Source organism: Anas platyrhynchos, chromosome 3, assembly GCF_047663525.1.
Source record: "Anas platyrhynchos isolate ZD024472 breed Pekin duck chromosome 3, IASCAAS_PekinDuck_T2T, whole genome shotgun sequence".
NCBI lineage: Eukaryota > Metazoa > Chordata > Aves > Anseriformes > Anatidae > Anas > Anas platyrhynchos.
The window spans coordinates 4,373,204-4,397,319 of record NC_092589.1 but is presented as its reverse complement, the minus strand read 5'-3'; the positions used below and the strand labels follow the sequence as shown (position 1 = coordinate 4,397,319).

Here is a 24,116-nt window from a genome sequence, read left to right as displayed (position 1 = left end):
AGAAGCAGCATGAGCTTAAAGTCCTTGACCCCAAGAAGCAGCTCAAAGCTATAGTTCCAGCTACTCCCCTCTGGTTTTGGAGTTGGAGCTGGAAACACTCTCGTTTTGCCTCTCTCTTCTTCTTCTTTTTTTTTTATTTTATTTTCTTAAATTAAACTTACTTTGTTTAATTTTGTGTTTCTATCCACCATACCTATGAACAGCTCACAATTTTCCCTTCTTCTTTCTCAGACACATAATGAAAACACAACAAGGAGGACACATCTTGCAGCGTTATGCAATGACGTAAACTGGCAGTTTTTGAGGTCTTGTGATTCACTCACTCCTAACTTAAATGGCCTTTCAGCTTGTAACATAATTTTCAAAATTTGCATAATGTTATCAATCTGAGAGCATGTAGTTGCATTTATTTGCAGAGTATGCAAATCCCAACAGATACACAACCCTTGGTTCATTTTGGGGTCTTCATACAGACATACGACACTATTATCAAGAAAGATTTAAGATTTGTTACTTGGAGTATTTTCTCCAGACAACCTTCCCCCTCAAGACTACCAGGTTTTCCCACGTACCTGCCTGAAAGAGAATAGAAAACATCCTCTTGGTTCCCTTCTTCATATCTGAAGGGACTGGGAGAGGCTACTTCAGCAGTGCCTTTGCAGAAAATGTAAAGCTTTGCAAACTGGCTTCAATACTACTCGTTGCCATCTCACTCAACCCAGTGCACGGAGATTTCAAGACTCCATGTCCTGAAGACCTGCTGATTTAGAACTTTTCCTGGACTCTGACAACTGAGTACTTGTAGGCTTTTAATTTTGTCTGGCTCAATCAGCTGTCACTTTAAACCCTTGTAGGTACAAAGAAAAGTCAGCCAACTGCTTTCGGGAAGCTTTTAGAACATGGTCAGACAAATCCTTCATTAGCTGCTGCATTCTTTTGTATTGTCAGAAAAGATGAAATCTGGCACAGCTATGAAACTTGCTTAATAATTCAACTGTCTTTGAGAGAATTCAGCTTCACCCTGAAGCACTCATAATTGGGACTGTCAAGATTCTGTATAAATTGCACACATATTAGTACAACAGTGGCCAAAAGTTGAAGTCTGACAATTGCAGTAACCAACACATTAACCTCCTCCTTCTGCATCCAAAACCCAGCACCTCTCACAACTTTAAGTCTTATATCAGCACAACACCCTCAGAAACTGCAGTTTGCCTGTGTTTCACCACAAAATTTCTGCTTCTAATTATTTGGTCATAAATTCTAGAAATGTATATGAATCAGATGAAGAAAGGTAAGCAAATGTATTTTTGCCTCACCAGCTACATATGAAAAGTATGACATCTTTTGACGAACTTATCAGAACAGCAAATTCCAAATACTGATGATGGCATTATGTTAAAGTAACTGAAACTGAAAGATTAAAAAAAAAAAAAAACAAACAAATGGGAATAATAATTGTGACCCTTTAGAAGAATACATGGTAAAGACAGTAATAAGGGCTTTTTCCAGCCATTTAAAAATGAAATACAAAACTGTTGATTATATAGCAATAGTACAAAGAAAAAAATACAGAGAACATTTAAAGCTACCTTCTTGCCCAGAGTTTATGGGATTGATTATTCCTTCAAACAGGCTACAGTATTTTTGTGTACAGTCATTACGGAAATCGAAGGCAATCTCACTGTAGAGGCGGTGTCTACCCATTTAATTAGGCCCACCAGCTATAAGCAAGAGTGGGCAGTGTGGAAACACTTGGTCATACTAGGGCAGCTTCCTGCTTAGGTGTTGGTTTGTGGTTTTGGATACAATGAAGCACATTTTCCTTGCATTATGGATTATCAGTGTGACAAACAGGAGCCTGTTTCATTTGTCTCATCATGTGCTACTTTACTATATGTTTTGTTAAGAAGATTGAAAAAGGCAAACTGCCTGTTTGTTTCAGGGTGTGCCCTCCTCCACAGCAATGAAGCATGTTCAGCTGAATCAGCTTAGACTGTGAAAGCAGACAGACTCAAAATTTAGGAAGCCTGAAGTGTTTGTAACACACTGAGCTACTCCTCTGAGAAGCAGGGTACTTGCCTGCATCAGATAGCAGGCCCACAGCCAGGTCTCAGAGCAGGAAAACTTTTTAAGGGTTATGATTTTTTGTCCTAATATGAAAAAAAAATAATGCTTATATTCATATTGTAGATAACTCACCAGTACAAAACAATTGTAAGCCTGGCTTAATTGGTCAATTTAACTCATTCTACATTTGCTTTTGCATCATCAAAGCAGAATAAAGCAACTGCAAGGTACAAAGGTTTCTGGTGTAAAACATCTGGCCATCCTATCAGTGGCACTTGTTATTTCATGTGTAATAACAATTTAGCAGTACTCTCCCCCCTCAAAAAAAAAAAAAATAAATCATTTTTAAGCTCAATCTCAAAATAGATAGATGTAGATAATGTGGTAGATAATATTCTTTTTTTTTTTTTTTTACAGAAAGAAGTGAAGGAACAAAGACTATATGAGTAAATGAGAAAAAAGAAAGAAATGTTTTTAAAAGAAGGGAAAGAAATGGTTATGGACCAACATTTATTGAAAAAGGCATTAGATGTCCTACTATATGTCTTTGTTAAAATGTCACAATGAAGAAAATAAAAGAGGGGGCAACATTTCTCACCTCATCTTCCAGACCCAACATTTGTTCTCAAATTATTCAAACACTGAGTGCAAAATTATTAACTCTTTTCTGTCCCAACATTAGACAAAAGCAAGAAAATTCATAACAGAAAAGAACATTAACCACTTATAAAAAGAAATTCCATTGAAAGGAACTTCATGGATTCACAGTTTGAGTCATCAACTGGATACACACAGGTAGCCTTAGTGTACAGGTTTTTATTCATGTTGTAACTGTCATCATTCAGAGGCCCTAAACTTCCATAAAACTCCATGCCAAAAGGAAAGTAAGACACCCACATTACCAATAAATGTCATAGCTCAATATGGAGCAAACTTTGAACAGACCTACTGTGCCTAGATCCAGTTCCAAATTACGAAGCAGAATGTACTTTACTGGTTATAGATCCTCCTGTTCTGTCCCAGCAGTGCTGTACCAGTTGGAGCTTTGGAGCTTTGACTCACTCACTCCCCTAAATCTCTCTTTCACTGGACCTCACCCTCTATGCTCAACTCCTCTCTGTACTGTCTCCTCTCTCCTCTTCACTATTCTTCTTGCAGCTTTTTTTTTTTTTTTTTTAACACTATAACTCAGCCTTAGGACAACATGTGCCATGGGAAATTTCACTTTTAACCTGACAAAAGTATAAGCAACTGAAAATCTTTTAACGAAAATGTCACCAAAATCTTTAACTATATAGAATTATAGAATCATAGAATGGCTTGGGTTGGAAGGGACCTTAAAGATCACCTGCTTCCAACCTTCCTGCCATGGGCAGGGATGCCACCCACTAGATCAGGTTGCCCAGGGCCTCGTCCAACCTGGCCTTGAATACCTCCAGGTTATGGGGCATCCGCAGCTTCTCTGCGTAGCCTGTTCCAGTGCCTCACCACCCTCTGAGTGAAGTATTTCCTCGTAACCCCTCATCTAAATCTTCTTTTAATTTCATGTCATTCCCCCATCTTGTCATTAACTGACTGAGCAAAAAGAACAGCAATAAAATGGTATTTAAGAGCTCACGCTTTCACAAATGCCCTTTTGAAGACATGCATAGCTACACATACTAATTAGGAAAGAAAGTAACGGCTTATGTGAATAACAGAAGAAAACACAACACTCACAGGTGTTTTACTTACATATATATTCCCTTTACCATCATACTAACGCATATTGTAGCTTACGAACAGCATTTCAAATGTTATCTTGTGAATTTTAAAACTCTTGTCATATTTCTAAAGACTAGTTTTAGTTGAAGGAAAGGAAATTCAAAAAAAATGCAATCCACATTTGGAAATGAATGCCTTTGTGTGACATACCTCTCTTCGACTGAAACTTCCTTCAGCTGTTGATGTGGTTTTGTCCCTTCCATTTCTCGGATGCTTACTGCGTATATCTTAGTGGTATAGTCAATTGCTTTTTCTCTTGCAACATCACTATCATACCCTTTGAAAAATAAAACATAAAACACATTAACAATGTTTCATAGTGGAAGACTACAAAAGAAGATCCACACCAACAGAAGAAAACAATCCTACCAAACTCTCCCTATACTGAACTTTAGCACGTGATTTATTTATTTTTTTCCCACTTCAAGCTAAATATTTGTGTGAGTTCTGTGGAATGAAGACCATTAAAAATGTGTGTTATATAATCCTTTTTACCTCCATCTTCTTCTGCATCTGTGTCTGATTCTTCACTATCAACCAGCTTACTCTCCTGAATGCCCAAAAATTCTCTGGTCCAGATCATTAAAGCTGTATCAGCACCACCTACAGTCAGCAGCACAGAATCATTGTGTAACCACCGAACATTGGTTACCTGTGCACTGTGACCCACATACTTCTTGAATTTTGCATGTTGGCCCTGTAGTACAAAGAATTTGTGTATTAGCAGTCTGGTGTATTATGAGCATCACCTTCCCTAATTCCTTTTCTACTACAGTTTCTAATCTGAGAAATAAATACACTCATTACCTTTACTGGATATGAAAAAAGCTTCACAAAACCGAAGTCATCTCCCGTAGCTAATAGTGTTCCATCTTTTGTAAGAGTTGCTGCGTTTACAACGGTGACATCACTGTGCATAGGCCAAATTCCTTCACAAGTAGGACCCAGAACACATGTCCAGGTGTCCCACTCAATCTTCTCTATCTGCAATCAAAATTTCATCCAAAGACGTGATCTTAATACACATCCAATACACACTGTTTTAATGCTTATGTTTTTTGTGTGTCTAATATAAACTATTTTTAAAATGTTTTTTAGAAAGCATTCAGTGTTTTCAGCTAGATAGCACAAATTACACTTCTTTATCAAAAGGCTTAAAAGCAGCTTTAAACATTCTCACTTTCCCTAGATAAACATGATTTGGATACAAATCTTACAGATTTTCTGAGGCACTAAACATTGGCAATTTTGTAGAACATTTATGCATCACAAATAATCAACAGGATTGAAAGCTAGGTCATACCATTTAAAGGTGGTTTATAAACTGCATGCACACTGATTACATAAAAAACAGGTGAGTGTTCAGGAAAGAGAATTTGGGGAAACAACTGCTATTAAGCAAGCAAAAATAAAATTTAGAGATACAAATAAAAACTTTAAAATTCTACCGTTTACAAATCCTATGGAAGACACTACAGAATGAGTAAGTAATTCTAATTCTAAACACTGTAAATACAGTACTTTTAAAGGAAAAAAATCCCATTTTAAAGACAAAATATGTTAACTTTCAACTGTCTAGAAAAGTAACTGTTGCAATAAGAAAAAATATAAAAAAAATAAAAAAGAATCCAGTAAGCATAATTCATACCTCTGCAATTCTTATAATATGCCTTTTCCCTCTTGGTGCTTCAAAAAATAGTTGTTCCTTGGCACCAGAATTGACTTGCAATAGCTTTCCTGGATATGAAATAAGAATTTATTGTGAATCTTATTCATTATTATGAGTATTATGAACTTTCTTTTTACTGAACGAAGAAGTTTCTGGAAGTAAGAAAACAAATTATCCTCCAGAGAGTTATTCATAGCAAAAGTAAAGACAGACACTTAGAATCACTCTTGTAAGAATTCTACACTCTCGATTTCACTGCAGAGACAGAGTTTTAAATACCATCCAACAATCTTGAGAAATTAGTCTTGCAGCAAATGGCTATCTTTTGAGAAGAAACACTTCATTTATGTTTTTATCATCAGAACAGTGGGAATTAAAAAAAATGCGCAACTATTAATTTTCATAAAAATTTTATAAGCCAGTTCTGCCAAAAGTGTAAAATGTTTTAGACTCTTATCTATTTTGCTCTGCCTAACTAGTATGTAGTCCAGCTACACAAGAAAATGACCTTTAATATGAAGTTTACCAGACCCACACAGATATTGTCATAACACGAAGATAATCTTGCATGTGACTGATAGTACGCTAGCAGCATTTGTACATGAAGAAGCACAAATTGCTTTCAAATTTACTCTCTGTATTTATATACGTTTATTTTCACCAAAAAAAAAGAGATCTGAATAGATTCTGAAAGGAGTTTAGCTCCTGTCATTGTCAGTGAACTTCCACAACACTAGTGTTAACAGGGGAAGTAGGACTCAGACTCACAGGTGGTTTTGAACAGAATCATATTAAGTTCAGGAAGGCTTATTTGCATGAGCTCATTATCAATCCTGTTAGACTTAATTAGTTGTGACAGTAATGCTCTCTAATTTCATCGCACTGATTGCCACGTAATGCTCAGCAAAGAAAAGAAATTGGAAATAAAAAGTGGGGAAAAAAAAAAGGGCCACACAGTACAAAATTACAGAAGAGCAGGACAAAGAAAAGCAGTATTATGTTCGTAAGTGACAGTTTAGTCATATGTTGTTATTAGTGAATTACCTTGTACTCTGGCACAAGTGCTAGAAGTGAGGATGAATTCCCTCAGCAAACGTAATTGCACTGAACCCATACAGTGTTTGATGTTGATAAAGTATTTGCCTTAATAGTTACAGTTTGTTTTAGTAACTGGTACAAGAATGGTTACCACAGAATCACCTAGGTTGGAAGACACCTCCAAGATCACCCAGTCCAACCTCTGACCTAACACTAACAAGTCCTCCACTAAACCATTTCTACATCTAAACGTCTCTTACATCTAAACATCTAAACGAGCTCTACATCTAAACGTCTCTTAAAGACCTCCAGGGATGGTGACCCCACCACTTCCCTGGGCAGGCTATTCCAATGCCTAACAACCCTCTCAGTAAAGAAGTTCTTCCTAACATCCAACCTAAAACTCCCCTGGCGCAACTTTAGCCCATTCCCCCTCGTCCTGTCACCAGGCACGTGGGAGAACAGACCAACCCCCACCTCGCTACAGCCTCCTTTAAGGTACCTCTAGAGAGCAAATAAGGTCACCCTTAAGCCTCCTCTTTTCCAAGCTGTTTGTTTTCCAACAACCCCAGCTCCCTCAGCTGCTCCTCGTAGGACTTGTTCTCCAGACCCCACCCCTCACCAGCTTCATCGCCCTTCTATGGACTCGCTCGAGCACCTCTATGTCCTTCTTGTAGCGAGGGGCCCAAAACTGAACACAGTACTCGAGGTGCGGCCTCACCAGAGCCGAGTACATGGGGACGATCACCTCCCTAGCCCTGCTGGCCACACTGCTTCTGATACAAGCCAGGATGCCGTTGGCCTTCTTGGCCACCTGAGCACACTGCTGGCTCATATTCAGCCAACTATCAACCAATACTCCCAGGTCCTTCTCTGCCAGGCAGCTTTCCAACCACTCCTCTCCCAGCCTGTAGCTTTGCTTGGGGTTGTTGTGCCCCAGGTGCAGGACCCGGCACTTGGCCTTGTTGAACTTCATACACTTGGTCTCAGCCCATCGGTCCAGCCTACCCAGATCCTCCTGCAGAGCCTTCCTACCCTCGAGCAGATCGACACACGCACCTAACTTGGTGTCATCTGCGAACTTACTGAGGGTGCACTCAATCCCCTCATCCAGATCATCGATGAAGATATTAAAGAGGACTGGCCCCAGTACCGAGCCCTGGGGAACGCCACTAGTGACTGGCCTACAACTGGATTTAACTCCATTCACCGCGACTCTTTGGGCCCAGCTATGGGGGCCCGTTTCTGGCAATGTGTCTGACCCTGGCGCTAGGGAGGCAGCAAACTTCCCTACAGGTAGGGTCAGGCTGACGTATAGGGCCCTCTGTTCCCCTGAGAAGTGTGTCACATACAACAATCACCCTTCTTTCTTTCCTAGTGGAGGCAATCTTGAGGCATGGAGTCAACTTCCTCTCCCTAGGCATCCTCCTGGGTAGACTTTTGACCTCATCCTCACCCACCAGTCTCTCAAGCTCCAAGGCCTCAAACCTGTTGTGTAAGGGCACCTGGGAAGGCAAGGCCGGTAGGGAGCGGGGTTGCCTGTGATGCCGAGCAGGGACCTGCTTCCATTTTTGTTTATCTCCTAGGTCCCACTCCCTCCGCTCAAGAGTGACAGGGCTGAAGGTCCACCACTTGGGTGTCTCACCCTGCTGCCTTTCCTTCAGGCCTTGCAGGGAGTTGCTCCACCAGTCTATCTCCTGCTCACACTCCCTGATGGCAATTCCGATATTCCCTCTTGCAAGAACTTTTAAAACTGAATCTCTGGTGAAACATTTTACCTCTTGAATCCCAGTCAATGTGTGTGATATAGCTAGATGCACCTTTACAAATGCCAACTCTTTTGCTGGTAAGCACATTGTAAATATCCACAAAATTATCATGAGAAGCCACAGCCAGGTATTTTCCTGATTCTGTAAAGAAGAGACATTGAGGTTATGAAGGGCATACATGTTATAATTATTATTGCTATGCATTTTTATTACTGCAGTTGACCCAAAGCCCCAAGCAGGGGTGGACCCCATTATGCAAGGCTACATACAACTATACAGAATTGTAAAGTATTTAAAGACATGAAGCACACAAAAAGTCAATCTACTTTCTGAACATTCAAACTTATGTCTAGAGTAGAAAAACAAACTCCAAGATAAACACTGCCCTTTCACTTTGCTATCTAATTATACCTCGTGAAAACTTTATATCTGAGATCATTTCCTTTCTGTGGTGAAAAGATACCATATCTTCAACAGTGTCAGCATTTACCACCAGAAAACTCCCATCATTCAATCCTACAGCTAAGGCTTTCCCATCAGGAGAAAAGGCACAGCATCGTCCACCTATCAAGGAAAACGAAAAGGAGTATCTTAAGGCTTTTGAATTTGCGATTGAGAAACCTATCACAAAATGTAAGTGAAAGGTTTTCTGCATTAAGTATATGCTTTTAAAATGTGTTTGTGATTTATTAAAACAAGTTTATCATGTGATAGGAGAACTATGATTAACATTTTACTAAATGGTAATGTACACCCTTGTACAGGCTGTTCCTGAGTTGACAACGGTGATTTCATCAGTCCAGAAATCGGTTTAGTTGCAAATACCTCATTTCATTCTAAACACATCAATTATATAAATATATAAAGAAAACATACAGAAAGGAAATTCAGATAAAAAATTCACAGACTCTTTGCAGGTAACATAAGTCTTTCAGAGATGCAACACTTGGAAGCTTCTTTATTTCATGATTGAATAATAGTTATGCACGCAGATGGAACACATTTAAAACAGAGATGTACTACATTTTCTTCACTTACTTTTTCTACCAAACATTATTTTTGAGCATACAAATCTTATACAGCCATCCTCATCCACCCCTCAGATCCCCTTTCCAAAACATTCAACTTTGTTTTCCCTCAGCTAGTTAAAATTCCTCTGCTCTGGATCTGTCACCAAGAAAGGAGCACATTGAATTTACAGCATAAAATTTCCTGAAGGTTATGAATTGAGTAAATGAAATGAGAGTAAGGCAGCATTTCAAAACACCTCATCTAGTTTTATGCAGAAGAGAGGGCAGGACAACTGTTCATTTTCAGAGAAGCTAGTAATAACACATGAAGTTCATGTTGTCACTGAAGACTGATTGTGCTTAACACGCAAAAAATTTTGTATTTGTCTTTATAAGGAAACTTTTTAATGTCAGCAAATGTGCTGGCTTTAAGTATTCTTAGGAAGGAAAATGATTCTGAGGTCAAATCATTCCCCCTTGGAATAAGAGTGAAACAGATTAAAATTAATTTTATTATTATTCATTACAATGGATTATAACCCTTTTTCTTTCTACACTTGTCATAGACTGGACACAGGCCAAGGACAATTTACATCCTATTTTTTGATGATTAGGTCCTCTTCCTACCTCATTAATGTTTGTGATGTGCACTGAGAACAAAGATGGAGATGTCACAGAAAGTGTCATTATTATCACAGTATGTGACCAAATGAAGCTTACCTTTTTTGAGTTTCCTCACTGCCAGCATGCGGTGCTGTGAAGAAAGTTCCCAGATTCGAAGCGTTTTATCATCACTCACTGTTGCACAGACAGGCAAGAGAGGATGAGCTGCCAAGCCCCAGACTTCTCCTTCCATATGTCCCTAGAGGAAAACATTTAATATAAGGAAGTAATCCATTTGTGTTTATGTAACGTGTTCTAGCACTTGATTTATCTCCCTTTACAAGTCTCAGACAATAAGGTCTTCACCATCTCCTTTCATACATTTTCCAAATTCAAAGAGACCTGAATGTCCGGTCTGGTTCCTCTAATAACCACCTGAAATATTAGTTTCCTTCACTACTGATAGCTGCAATTCCTGTTATACCAATGCTCCCTCTTCCAGACTTGAACTGAACAGGAAATAGTTAAGCCCAAGACAGGACTTTAGCCCATTTCAGGATTTCAGGATGATCTGTCTACAAGGTTTATGTGATTTTTTTAGAACTTCTCTGGCCAATGTACACAAACTTTGTTCTTTTAATTTTTCCTCAGAACTCACTGAAACGTTTTAACCACTCTTCCTGCATTCTGTAGATTTCCTTCAAGTTACATACAACTCACTGGCACAGCATTTAAAGATTAAATCATTTCTCACTGTTCTCAGTCTGAATTTCAGCTTGGTAACTAGCTTTTTTATTGAGACAGAAAAATACCATTAAAACAAAAAAGGAAGGAAGTGTCATGGTCTCTTGATTACATCCTATGTATTTTATACTTCTGCTCAAGTTGATGCATGAGAGCATGTAATTTAGTCTGGATGACAATTATAAAACTTCCCTTTGCCATAAAACTCACAGCAAAGAGGTAATTTTGAGGTAATTTTACTATCAGATCTCCCTTACTATATTTTTACCTTTACTATCACATATGCCCTTACTATTCACGTGAAGGGAACTATATTAGGATGAGATTTTGAATTGCAATTACTGTACTAGTTTAAAATAATTTATAAAATAAAACTTCTCACTTTTAGGTTACTAATGCTGTCATGCAACCAGTATAAATCTGGAAGATTACTTTATGTGATCAGAACAAGCTGGAAAGAAAAATATCAAAGATAAGAAACATTTTTTGTAAAAAACAATTTATTTAGCTACAGAAAACAAAAAGTAAAAACAAATTATGATTTAGTAAATGATACATGCAATTTTCTACATATAGATAGCATGCTTATTAAAGAGACTAAACCAAAGCAATGTTAGATATATCAGTGGGCACATGCACATCCAGAATTTATAACTTCCCCAAATCCTTTGTCTTGCAAAAAGATATTTCTATACTTTAAAAGACATTCAATGACAAGTGCATGTCACTGTAGAAAGATGTTAGAAGTCTAAAACATTTTTTCACAAATATAGGATCTTTCAAAATACACTATATTATTCCAATAAAAGCAAATAAACGGATCCATACTGTCAAAATAAAAAAAATATATTGTGTTAGCTCTGCTCTTCATTTTTCATTTTTATATTGGGTCCTGAACTGAAAAGCCTAAATCATCCATTAAAAGTCTCATAAGCATTTGAACTTAATGGACTCTCGGTTTTCGCTTCAGAATTCTGTAATCCACAGTGAATCTCAAAGTCATTTACATAAGAAAGCATCAACTTCTGTCTGGGCAAGGAAAGGCACTATGGCCAACAGAATTAATGAAAACAAAGCAAATGAATGGGGGAATCCAATAATGTCTTGTACTTCTACAGGGACTGTTTTGAAGGAAGATCCATATTGTACCTGAACCAGTAGAGTCATAGGACCACTTTTATCAATTTCAAGTATCTCTCCATTTTTAGTTCCCACTAGTATATGTCCATGTCCTAGACTGATGGCTCGAATAGAGGGATTGTCTTCTAAAAGTAAACCTGAGGAATAAAAGGACGTTCATTTTAGGTTTTTCTTGTGAAACCAAAAAGAGCCTCATCTCATCTGAAGTTTATACAGCTTAAAACCTGCTTAAAATCAACCATGAAATATGAGGTACATTTACCTAATGGATTTAATTAATAGTTTGAAGGAGAGGAGCTTGTGCTAGTCTATATTGTGGCCTTGTAAAGACATTTTACTGATTTAACAATGACTGTGTACAAGGGGTTTAGATGCTGCAGCAACATAGACATTATTTCTGTGATTGTCTGTGAATACCACTTTACACACTGATGCCTGGGGAAGTACAATTTAACAGGTCTTTCCAACTTATCAGGACCCCAGTCCTACTATGTGAAACCTGTCCACTTGAGGAAGCGAGTTGCTAAATGCAGAACAGATTTTCAAACAGTCAAACTCATGTTTGTGATATTTCTTTTTAAAATAATTTCTTTGGTGAAAACAAAGCCATATGTCAGGGAATAGAGGAAGAAATAGCAGAATAAAATATAAAACGACAATGACTGGGTGAAATACAAGTTATTTCAACCAAAATAGAAAAAATCCAGCACACAGTAGTAAGTAGTTTAGTAATATTTCCTTTGTGTTCTGGTAAGATTTGGCATCTACTACTGCCATTTTACTAGCCTTCACGCATGCAGTCCTTATTAAACACACTGAAAAATAATACCTTTGGAACTAGAAGATAGTGCTGCTCTTTTAATAGCATACGTCTTCAGACATCTTTCAAACATATCATCCCAAAGTGCCACAATTCCATCTTTTCCACCAGTTACAAACCCCTGTATGATCACAGTACAAAAAACATTTATAAACATCAGCACTCTCGTATTAACATACGCCCAACTGTAGTGTAAATTCTCCTGTGTGCTTGGAATTTGTCCAATTCAAACTTCTGAAGCCTCTTCTTATGAAGAAACCATTTAAGAGGAGAATGATGCTTTTATTTTTTAAGATGCTTTTCTAGGGTTCTATCCTGTAAAGGCTGATAACCACACAGAGTGCATACTACTGTAAACAGCAATGCAATGCTTGTTCATAACATTTTTCTGCATGGGAACGTAAGCTATGTGCTTCATCCTTAGAAGAAGCAGTAGATGATAATACTAGCTTCTCAAGTTATTGCAAACTCAACAGACTTCACTGATGTTTCAAACTGTTCTAATAATGAATAGCGACTGGTTCTTTGATCAATTCCCTTGGTAGATTCTCTTCATCTGTACCAAGTGCAAAACACAGCGTAAATCACTAACCAACACAAACATAAGTGAAGAGGATGTTCAGAGGATAAAGTACCACGATCAGAGAGAAAAATTGATGGAAAAACTAGCAGCAAACAAGTAGGGCCAGAAAGGACTATGCTGGAGGGATCTTAACTGCCTTTAACACATAACAATGTTTATAGCTAATTTTTATTCTTCTCATGCTAGAATTTTAGAGCTGAAATGAAATTTTAGAGCCTTTCATCTGAGAAAGGATATTCCATTATCAACATCTTCAAATTGCCAGTGGATTTCCAGCAGTAAAACCTAGCCTCAGTCTTCAGAGAAAGCCTCATGTATGTAATATCAATGATATATTTTGCCACAGTTTCTCTTAAAGATTTATTGAAGCATCAGAAGAAAAATACTTCTGCTATCTGGAATAAACAACTCAGGAAAACAAAACCTTTGGATACTTAAAGTCTTGCTTGCCTAAGACACACTGATAGTACATATAGAAATAAAAATAATAAAGATGAATAGATCACAAAAGAAGACAAATACCTTATCCAACGCGTGCATTGCAAATACAGGCCCGTCATGAGCTTTCACTGTCTTAAGCAACAGCGTATCCTTCCAGATGAAAATGTCTCCAGTAGCAGCACCAGAGAAAACTAAATCTTCTATTCGCCCATATGAAACGCTCATCATAGTTTCCAATTTTCCAGTACTTCCAAATGTTCCTCGTTTTGATGTAAAGCCTCCACCTGCAATATAAACATATGAAAGTCCTTTTATACTTTTGTAATCATAGTGCTGTAAAGGACAAATGTCTTGACCTCATCATTTCTTGTGACTGCCTAAGACATAGTAGATAACAGAAACACTGAAAACTTAGTGTACAAGGGAAAAACACATTAAAGGAAAAATCAATCTAGTAATGACAGTTTTGAAGCAGTACACCCTGTATTCTTGTTACTTCCATGAAAATGATAAATTTTGGTGAGGATTGTATAGAAGAAATAACACAATGGCAGGCAAAACACTTTTCACACAGAACAGCATGCCAAACTCCCTTTTTCTCTTCAGAGGTGACCGCAAAAACACAAAAGATAGAGGTTTGCTTTAGTTGACCACTGGCCACCTGACAATTTGATGGCAGCTTTGCAGAATGAATGACAGGATTTATTCCTCTTCTGATTGCCAGAGAGCCTAACTTTGCCACTGCCACGTACTTTAATTTGGTTCAGAAAGTAGGAAGGAGTCATGTGCACCCATGAATTAGGCGCATATAGACAGAAATAAATTTACCAATTATAAAATAATATATGCAGCAGTGTCCTTGCTTCAGTCAATTCTATTAAGCAAATCTAATTTCAAAATATATTCTTTTTATTGCAAAGAGATTATTCTTGGAGTAAAAAACTGCTTAATGCAAATGAATGTAATACAATTTGGCAAACAGTAATGAAGTATATGTCATTACTACAAAAACACCCTAGCTCTAAAAAAAATGCAGAAAAAAAAGAGTAAGTTTTATTCTGAGGGCACCAGTACAACTTGAATCCCTTAAGTTATGGTGTAAGCCTAGGAACTTCTTAAAACTATCTAATTATTCATTGTCTTGAGTTCTATTTTTAGCTGCCCTTGTGCTGCCTACCTGTGCTGAATTTTACACAGTGAAGATGTTCTCTAAGACCTTTTTACCCATTACTCATGTTGTGTGTATATGATTAATAGTCGTGAAGAACAAAAATTCTGTCCTGAATAAAAAATATCCTTAGTCAGAAACAGAATCTGTTTTTAAAGAATGAAAAACATTTTTGCTTTTCATTTTTTATGAATAGAAACAAAATTCTTGCATCTTACAAAAATTGTATTATCTTGACATCATGATTCTTGCAATACCACATCGTGATTCTTAGCCTAATGGATGAAATCTAAATTTCTGTAACAACTTCTGCACAGTACCTGTTTATCTATTTTTTGTTTTGCCCAGGCAAGTATTTTAAGGTCTGTCCTCACAAGTTACCTTTCCAGCCTGGCACCTTGCAACCTGTGCTTCCATATCTGGAAGACATTTCTGAAGACTGAAAAACAGGTGCAGGTCTATCCTGAAGTTGAATGACTGCTGGAGTGTTCCATCAGTATCTGAAGTGCAAGCAATACTTTTTTTTTTTTTTTTTTTTTTTAAGCAGTGCACCAAAGACATTTGAGATTCTTAGTTACCAGCTGGTATTTTCACAATCAGGGCCATATACTGCCTGAGTAAATGAAGGGACTACGCGCTTTCTGTGAGCCAAGGATGTTTTTTCAGGAGAAATCCTTAATACCATGAATACAGTTAAAAAACAATTAGCTGGAAATTACTTCCAATGAGAAAAGAATATTGTGACATTTACATAATCAGAGGTAGGTTTTGACACCTCTAGTATTTTGGTAACTAGAAAAATCCTTTATAAATAAAAATATTATTAAACTGAGAACATGATGTCCCTGTATGAAGGAGATATACATCCTCAAATCAATTACATTGAAAACATTCAATATGATACCTGTTTGCTGCCAAAACTTGATGTGCTTCATCCCAACCGTGACTAATTTGTCTACATGATGTGGATTACACTTCACTACAAATATTTTATCTTTATGACCCCTGCAATAAAAATAAAAATAAAATAAAAAGCATAGCAAGGTATTACTTAACATTTCAAACTGATCTGTTTTAAATAAGCATTTCATAGTATCAGACTAACCAAAAACAGTCTTTAGCAATGAGAATGTAATCAACACAGCTGTCATACTTGTGGCACAAAAACAAGAGTATGGATCTGTAACACTATGAGGTCTGGCAGATGAGTCACAGAGGCTGTCTACATTCTCTCTGCCATCATTACACCCTATCAAACAAAAAGTACAGAGCCATATTTTGAATCCGCAAGAGTTTAGCCTTGGGAGTCTGACCAACAGAGCTATCAGAATGTACCTGAGCATAAAACACGTATGAATTAGACTACAGAAATATGGTGAATAAAAATTGTCTCCCACTGAATTTCAGTTAAGTCATGATGAAGAGGCAGGCAACAAAGGTCAATGCAATTAAGAGAAGGTATAAAGGGCATCATAAATAATTAAATGGATAAGAACTCAGTTTATAAATCTTTAAAATAGTTTATCAAAAAAAAAAAAAAAAAGCAAAGAAGTCTCAAAACTACTGTGCTTCCAAAGGAAAATTAAATTATAAAATTATAATTTAGAACACAGTTCATTCAGTAGCATATACACCTTCAAATTTAGTTCTTGGATAACGTTATCCTTGCTGGGATATATGCTTATGGAAATCTGCAAGATTAAGTTTTACCATTACGAAAATATTCCCAGATACAATTCAGTAATTATTTCTATTTCAGTATTTTATAAAACACCAAGAGCAAAAATTACTAGTTTTTCAGCCTGAATTTTCACGTTTTGATCATAATATATGTGATTTTTGTCAGACAGGTTTAGCCAAAAAAAAAAACAAAACAACCCACAACTCTGATAACCTTCTTGTTTTGAATATTTTCTTTTTCTGAGTCAGTCTAGACAAAAGCCAGCCCTTTACTCCTTTGACATTTGAAGTGCAATTTCTTGCAATTCCTCCTTCTCCTGGTTCTCTACTTTGCTATAATGATGCCTTTCAGCTCAGGCAGGTCATACTGCCTCTTACAGAAGCATCTATCATGCAGGCAAAATGTCCAAAATCAAAGTAATTGCATCCCAGTGCAGAAGTCGCCTGCAAAATGACCAGAGTGTGTCTGCCCATGTAATAGGATGAATATTGCAGGCACATGAGACCTGGGTTGTATGGCCTACATTTGCAGCTCAATTTCCCGCAATGGTCAGACCAAACCAAGTATCCAAGGCTGTGTAGTTTTTGTGCCCTTGTGTTCCAAGGGACTGACAAAGGACATTTGCTCTTACAGAATGAAGAAAGTAGGAGAGCATGTGATTCACTGATTTAGACCCTAAATAAATTTGACAATGCCCTCCTCAGCTCCCTTAGGGATTCTGCTAACACAAAACACTATGATCAAATAGGACCAGCACTGCAGCAGCATATAAGGCACGATAAGATAGAATCAAAACATATCTGAGCTTCTTTCACTAATAGGGTACACTTACTCAATAAGGATTTTAATGAAACTAGACAGAAGATTGTAAACCCAAGATATATAGATAGGGAAACAAGCTAGCGAGCAATTAAAACAAATAAACGGGCATATACTGTGAACATTGTCTCAAGCAAAGAAAACTGGGAAGTCATGCAGAAGTAAATCACACTAAGAAAATCAAGGAAAAAGAATGCAAATAAGTATATAATAAACATAATGAATGTTTGTAAACAGTGAACACACACTTAGTTTTTCAGGTTTAGTCCTTTACATGAATTCTTCTTGTGGGTCTGTATGACTGTAAGGAGACATCCTTCTATTCTTCTTGCCTGCTAAGGGTATGTGAGGCTTAAGTCTAAAACTGAGATGTAAACTCTCCTGTCTTGGTTTTTGTCTCTCTCTTTTATATGTCCTACTGTGCTTTCCAGAATATGGGAATTGCCTGTAGGGACTGCTAAAATATAAATACTAATTTAAATTGGAATTCTTTAGAACATAAACGATTATTTTATGATCTCTGTGAGGAAACACCTGAGTATGGTCAAGAGGATATTAGGGCTTCTCCCTCCCAAAAGGTGGCCCAGCTGAGGTGAATTTACACTAATGCATGCAGTATGGATAACAAACAGGAGCTGGAAGCCACCATGCTAGTAGGAAACTATGATGTAGTTGCCATCAACTACATGGAAACCTGGTGGGATGATTCCCATGACAATAGTCCACAGGATTTCCAAATACTATACTGTAGATCCCAAGTGTTTCAATCTAGATGGATTTATTGCTCTAAAATACCATTCTGTTTTCAGAGAGGTGTTCTCTTTTTTTTTTTTTCCTATAAAGTAATACATGTGGATAATAGTACTCAGAAAACTGTAACTACAGTGCACATTTACACTGAGATCCATTCTTACCTGGTTGTTGCTAGCTTTTCTCCTTTTTTCCAGTCCCAAAACACAATGGCATGATTATCATCAAGCCCAACAGATGCCAAACATTTTCCATCAGCTGTACAAAAGCAACACTTAATGTTAAAGGTGCTAAGGTTTTAAGTGAAAATACAGCAAGCAACGAACACAACAAACATGCTACATAAATTGGTATTTTAGAATGTGAAAGAGACATATAGTACCAATACCCCCAAAAGTTATTCTTCACCTACAGTGTGTGATGGAGGGGACTGAGGGTGGTGAATGCCAAAAAGGTGTATTTAGACTGTGCAGAGGGTATTTGAGACACATACAGAGACAGATGCTTAGAGGGAGGCATCTACTTATTCTCTTGATGAGACACAAAAGCTGAAAATAAAGAATAAAAAAAGGAAGTAATAGGTTGACATATTAGGATTCAGATTCACTGATGGCCTTGAGTTCCTAAAGTAGGCTACAAATAGAATTGTACAACTGAAAACAGAAAGACAGTCAACCTGCCAAACCTCTTCATATGACTGGTCTATACCTGCTGCAAATTTCATTTGAGTGGTGGACTCATGTTGTAATACTTTGCCCCCAAAAGTGTACCTAGTAGGTGATGACTTATCAGACTGAAATCCACAGATTTCACAGAAAACTCTCTTAATCCATGACCTAATCTTCCTCTTTTTAACTAAAGTGGCTTCAAATACAGTATCTCACTTTTCAGATAGAAAAGGTTGTGCTCTAAATCACAACTATATTTTCCTGCTCAATTTTTTAACTGGATGATTAACAGACAGCTGTTATTTTATAGAAAAGGCATCCTTATTGAAAAATGAATCCTTCCCAAAGGCAGGCAGAAAACTCTCCTGTATATATTTGATCAAACAAAACAATGAAAATCAATTTCATAAAGTCCAAGTACTCCAAAATCATGTTGTGTTTGAAATATTTCTGCTGAGATTATCATTCTTTTATTTTACTTGAGATGATGCCAAGAATTATTATTGTTGTATAATGAACATGGATGGCTACAAGTTAATAGGAAATGTAATGAAACTATAAATATGATGAAAATTTGTAAGGCTAGAATTAACGGCAAGTTAACATCATAAGAAACAGCCCGAATGAGAGATGAGAGTAGAGAATTTCAAACATAATTCAAAAGTACCTAGGTACCCTTGCTATATGTATGAAATGATGATAAACAATACCATTGTTAACAAAATTTTAGAGCAAAATACTTCCATTAAACTAAAATAAATAAATAAATAAATAAACCTAATTGTTGAATTATGTAATAACATGATTTTCAGGCTGCAGCAGGAGCCAATCGTATGTTTTTTTTTTTACTGAAGAAAAAATCAAGTGGGAGGAAGTAGAGAGCTGGTGAGATGGCCAAAAGGCCGAAAGAGAGAATGAAAGCAATTATTTGACAACGTTACTTCTTCCAGAAATTAACAGATGCTGAATACTCTGTCATTAAGCATATTTAACTTAAAGAACAGAAAACATTTGACTGGCACAAATGACTCTATTAGGCTGAGCAGATCCTCATATCTGGACTGAGCTCACAGTATTTAGCATCTTACATGACTGAGTTCTATGAGAAGCAAGCCAAGAAGGAGAAGGGAAATTACAGAGTTCACAATTGAATGAAATGGACCTAGAAGGATGGAGTCTAAGTAGGCAGGAAGGAATGAAGATAGAAGACAGGACAGGACAGGAAAACAAAACTGAGTTTATAAAACAAATAATGAAAATAAAGATACAAGCAAGAAGACACAAAAAGTTAATGTGAAAAGAAATGAAAGTAAAGGGAACAGTAAAACCATTCTATAGAAGCTTTAGTGAGATAGAATGCTATGAAGATATCTGATATGTAAGGTAAATTTGCAGTAATACGTACTTTTTCTCTAAGAATTAGATACATTTGTATATTTCAATGACAATAATTATTTTTAAGGGTAACAATTATGTGAAGGGAAAATGGCTGACAAAACATTTGTGGTAAGAATACAACTTCAACTTTACCCACTTGAACCATGAGGCTTGATGTATTAATATGGGCTATACATTCTGATTAATATCCAGTATTATAGACGTTAAATTTGCCACCAGGGGGCACAATCAAACACTGCATGAATACAATTATAATATTAAAATAGTGAGATCATCAGAATAGTCCTACAAAGTGATCCATCTCTGTACTCTAACCAATAGTATGTGCTTTACAAAGTGAGTAAGGGCAAAGAGAACTAGTAGTATAGAGTCAGCCACCAGATCAACTACAGCCAGAAACAACCTACCTTTGGAATCTAGGACTTCTTTTTTTAAGCTTCAAGTAGTGTGACCTGAAACTAACTTGGAAATATCTTACTAACACAACAAAAACTGCCTTAACTGAGTCAAACTAGCACTCCAGTCCTGTTATGAGGTACACATTTGTGCAACTATTTGTTCCTCTCAGTGTCAAGAAGATTAACTAAAGCCAGTTAGGAAATGGTGAGGCTCTATGTTTCAATATATGCTTTCTCAGGATCAGGTCCTAAAGCAATACTATAATGATACCAGCAACTGTTACTTTTAAAAAAAGCTTTATTATTTTTGTACAAATTTATGTCCAGAAGAGTCCAGCCTATTCTTTATGCTTTTATAAAGGTACATGGATAAAGGTACTTCTTCCATATATTCCTGTCTCATAAATGTGATCTATGTCATAACGAATTCTTACATTTCTAAGAGAAGAGTATGAAACAGATTATGCTGAACTGAAGTCCATACAAAAATCAGAGTTAAGAAAAGGATAGAACAGATAAAGTAATGGGTTGGCGCATTATCTGTGAAAATTTATTTAAAATCTCCTTTATAGTTTGATGTAAGATGACTTTAGTCTAAAGGCAAACTGGATATACTGCACTAAGGGCCAGGTCCATGAGAGGAATTGAGCACATGAAGTGAACTGAAGTAGAATTTTAGAATTCTACTTAATTCCAAGATTGCAATCTTAAATTTTCTTACATGGCTGCTTTGCCACAGAGAACCAAAATGCCCTGTTTTTCTTGTCCTTTCTTTTCCTTTCCTTTCCAAGTTTGAGAATACTGAAGTGACGATGGTTGTATCTACATGCAATCCCAGACAAGCCACACTCTTGTCAAACTGAGCAATTTAGAACCTATTCCTGTTCAGCAGCATGCACAAATTAGACACAGTTTCATGAATTATACATAAAGATTTTATCTGATAATACACAGCATTTGAAGTACTATACAAGCACTCTCTACAAGCTTTGGATGTGCAGGTAGCTAAAAGGAACCATAACAGCCACTGCTTAAACCCTGTGCTAGATCTGACTCTTTTGTGAAAATATAGTGCTTATAGATAATTAAAAAAAAAAAAAAAAAGCTTCTGTGCTATTTTCAGAAGGGAGTTAGGTTCATGTAAGTGTCCAAGTCACTTTTGAGACTGGAATTGAGACTCTTAGCAAGACTGAAAGCAGGAAAGAGCAGACCAAAGAGCAGACCGGTACTCCAAGACTAGCATTCCTTTCTCTCTCTGTCTTTCATATATGAAGAATATATTGATGGACAAACAGGTATGAAATCTATTCATCTAACGTTTTTAGCTTTGCCCTACTATGATATATAGTGTTTTCTCTTACTGTGTAATGTTACAAGTGTTGGACCACTGCACCTTCAATGGCATGACACGCAGCATGGGAAACTATCCACTCTACTTTTAAAAAACAAAACGTCCTTTTACTTAAAGAGCAAAAGGGGGAATAGGTTTGTAAGCACTTTTCTAAAGACACGCATGTATGTATATCACCACCATATGGGTGATGTTTTTCAATGCTAAATATAGGAATTATCCTTTGATAACTGAGACAACTTAGGTCATCAGTCTCAGAAAGGCAACTATGAGAAAGAGCAGACAACTGTTCATATTTACTTCTGTAAACTCACTGAAAAATGTGGACATGATTAGCAAATTAGAAGAATTGTATGATCCTATCGATCATAACGCCACCTCATTTCAAGTGATCGATCTGTCTGCTTTTAAATTGTTATGCCAACATGTATACAGCCATTTAAGTCCTAGCTGTACACTTGGTAATATGAATTAGACATCAAAAAATCAGTTAATGATTGATTGAGAAAAAGCCCCATGACTAACTTTACCACACAAAATTTATTTATCAAAACTATTAGCAGGCTTCTATATAAAATTTGTATTGGTTGCAAAATGGTCCTTTTACCCTTTTACACAAAGAAGAAAACTAACTGTCATAGCTATTCAAATTAAAATTTTATCATGAGGATTGCTTTTTAATTAATAATTTCAAGAAATGTACCTGAAAAATCCAGCGCACACACTCCTCTTTGATGCTGGCCTTTGAGCAATGATAAACACTTCAGTGTCTGTGTGTCCCAAACATGAATAGCAGCATCTCTCCCAACCTAAATCAGAGGGTTAATCAGAATATCTACTCATAAAAGTTGAAAGCACACCACTATCAGTAATTAGCATTATCTCATCTTCAAAACATTCCAGAAGTAACTACTTTTCTACTTGTCCTGTTTTATCTTTTTCAAGGTCTCTTCTGCTTCACAACTCATTTCAGGCACGTTGGGGTGTAGAACTTTAACATACTGTGTTCATGGAAAAGTATACGAAGAACCTTGTGAAAAGTTAACTACCCTGTCAGTTGTGGTATGAGAAACATTCCTGCCTCCATTTTGCAAACTGGAGCACAGGAGCAGTCTGACTTAAAGATAGTTTTCCAAAAGAAATCACTCCTTTTGTCTTGTTCTTTTACCAGACCTTAAGTACCCCTTCATCCTTCTCTCTCAGGGATCCTAGCCTAATTAGAAACAATAGCTGACATAACCTCCCTCATCTCCTTTTTTTTCTTTATCTCTCTCCCATCCCTTCTTTACAAATCCATACATACATCTATACACTACCCATACTCTATGTATCCATACATATAGTCCCCTTTCTCCCAGTTTGGCCTCACTCACTGACACTGAAAAGTTCTCACTGTCTGGACACCTACAAACCACAAAACTCATGAAATTGGACATGAAAAAGTAAGCTTGGAAAGGCACTGATAAGTATGGGTGTTCTTCAGTCCCCCTGTCATCAAAAGAACAAAAAAATATTTGACCTATTTCACTCTGTCTGAGAGAAGTCCCTTTCTCCCTAGCACATTTCTGTATTTCACATTCTGTAAAATTCTGCAAGAGTCTTAAATCTCTCACCCACGCATACTCTTGCAATCTTATTTCTACCTTCCCAGAAAAAATAGAACCTTCTTGCTTACAATGCTATGCCCTTATGCTTCTGGGCTTCCTTCGTCCCAAAGGCCCATCTAGGCCACTAGCCTTGAAATCTCACCTTCCTGTAGTTCGTGTAACAAAATTTTTTGAATTTTCTGAACAATCTTCTTTCCTTCTAGTATTTCTTAATGGAATTCCAGCTATCAATTTAAATTCAACATCCTCAGTCAAGCTCTTTTAGCTTATCTGTCCTACCTCCAGTTCACACCAACACAATGTCAGCTACTTTACCACTCAGATTGCGAGCATCCCTTTTTATTCAGATGCCCATCATCTTGCCCCATACAGCTATTCTGAGTCTAAATCTAAATCTGGCAACTTATTTGCAAAGAAAGTGTACAGCACCTGATTTTTCTCTGCAGTGAAATCACCAAATCTAATCCATTATCTTGATTAATAATAACAGCAGTGCTGGCTTCCACTGCAGACACTTTTCCACTCAAATTGCCATTTCATCATTTTCACTAAAATCTTTCCAGTAACTTCCTTTGAACTTTCACATCATCATCGCTAATTCATAATGAAATCCACTGCATTTGTT

At 36.8% G+C, this 24,116-nt stretch overlaps 1 protein-coding gene across 3 annotated transcripts in view; it reads right to left on the bottom strand.

Annotated features, from left to right (window-relative positions):
• EML6 (EMAP like 6) overlaps positions 1–24,116 on the bottom strand; it is a 124,955-nt gene that overhangs the window by 24,378 nt on the left and 76,461 nt on the right. For 2 of the 3 annotated variants that reach the window (XM_038175864.2, XM_038175865.2), the window contains exons 15-27: positions 22,588–22,693; positions 18,234–18,327; positions 15,724–15,824; positions 13,733–13,935; positions 12,637–12,748; positions 11,817–11,944; positions 10,041–10,182; positions 8,722–8,874; positions 8,320–8,451; positions 5,483–5,571; positions 4,642–4,818; positions 4,330–4,531; positions 3,985–4,111 (exon numbers count right to left, since the gene is read on the bottom strand). In XM_038175864.2, the coding sequence (XP_038031792.1) occupies positions 3,985–4,111; positions 4,330–4,531; positions 4,642–4,818; positions 5,483–5,571; positions 8,320–8,451; positions 8,722–8,874; positions 10,041–10,182; positions 11,817–11,944; positions 12,637–12,748; positions 13,733–13,935; positions 15,724–15,824; positions 18,234–18,327; positions 22,588–22,693 (1,766 nt within the window). The remainder of the gene's footprint in view (positions 1–3,984; positions 4,112–4,329; positions 4,532–4,641; positions 4,819–5,482; positions 5,572–8,319; positions 8,452–8,721; positions 8,875–10,040; positions 10,183–11,816; positions 11,945–12,636; positions 12,749–13,732; positions 13,936–15,723; positions 15,825–18,233; positions 18,328–22,587; positions 22,694–24,116) is intronic. The other variant, XR_011807807.1, reaches the window with a different exon arrangement.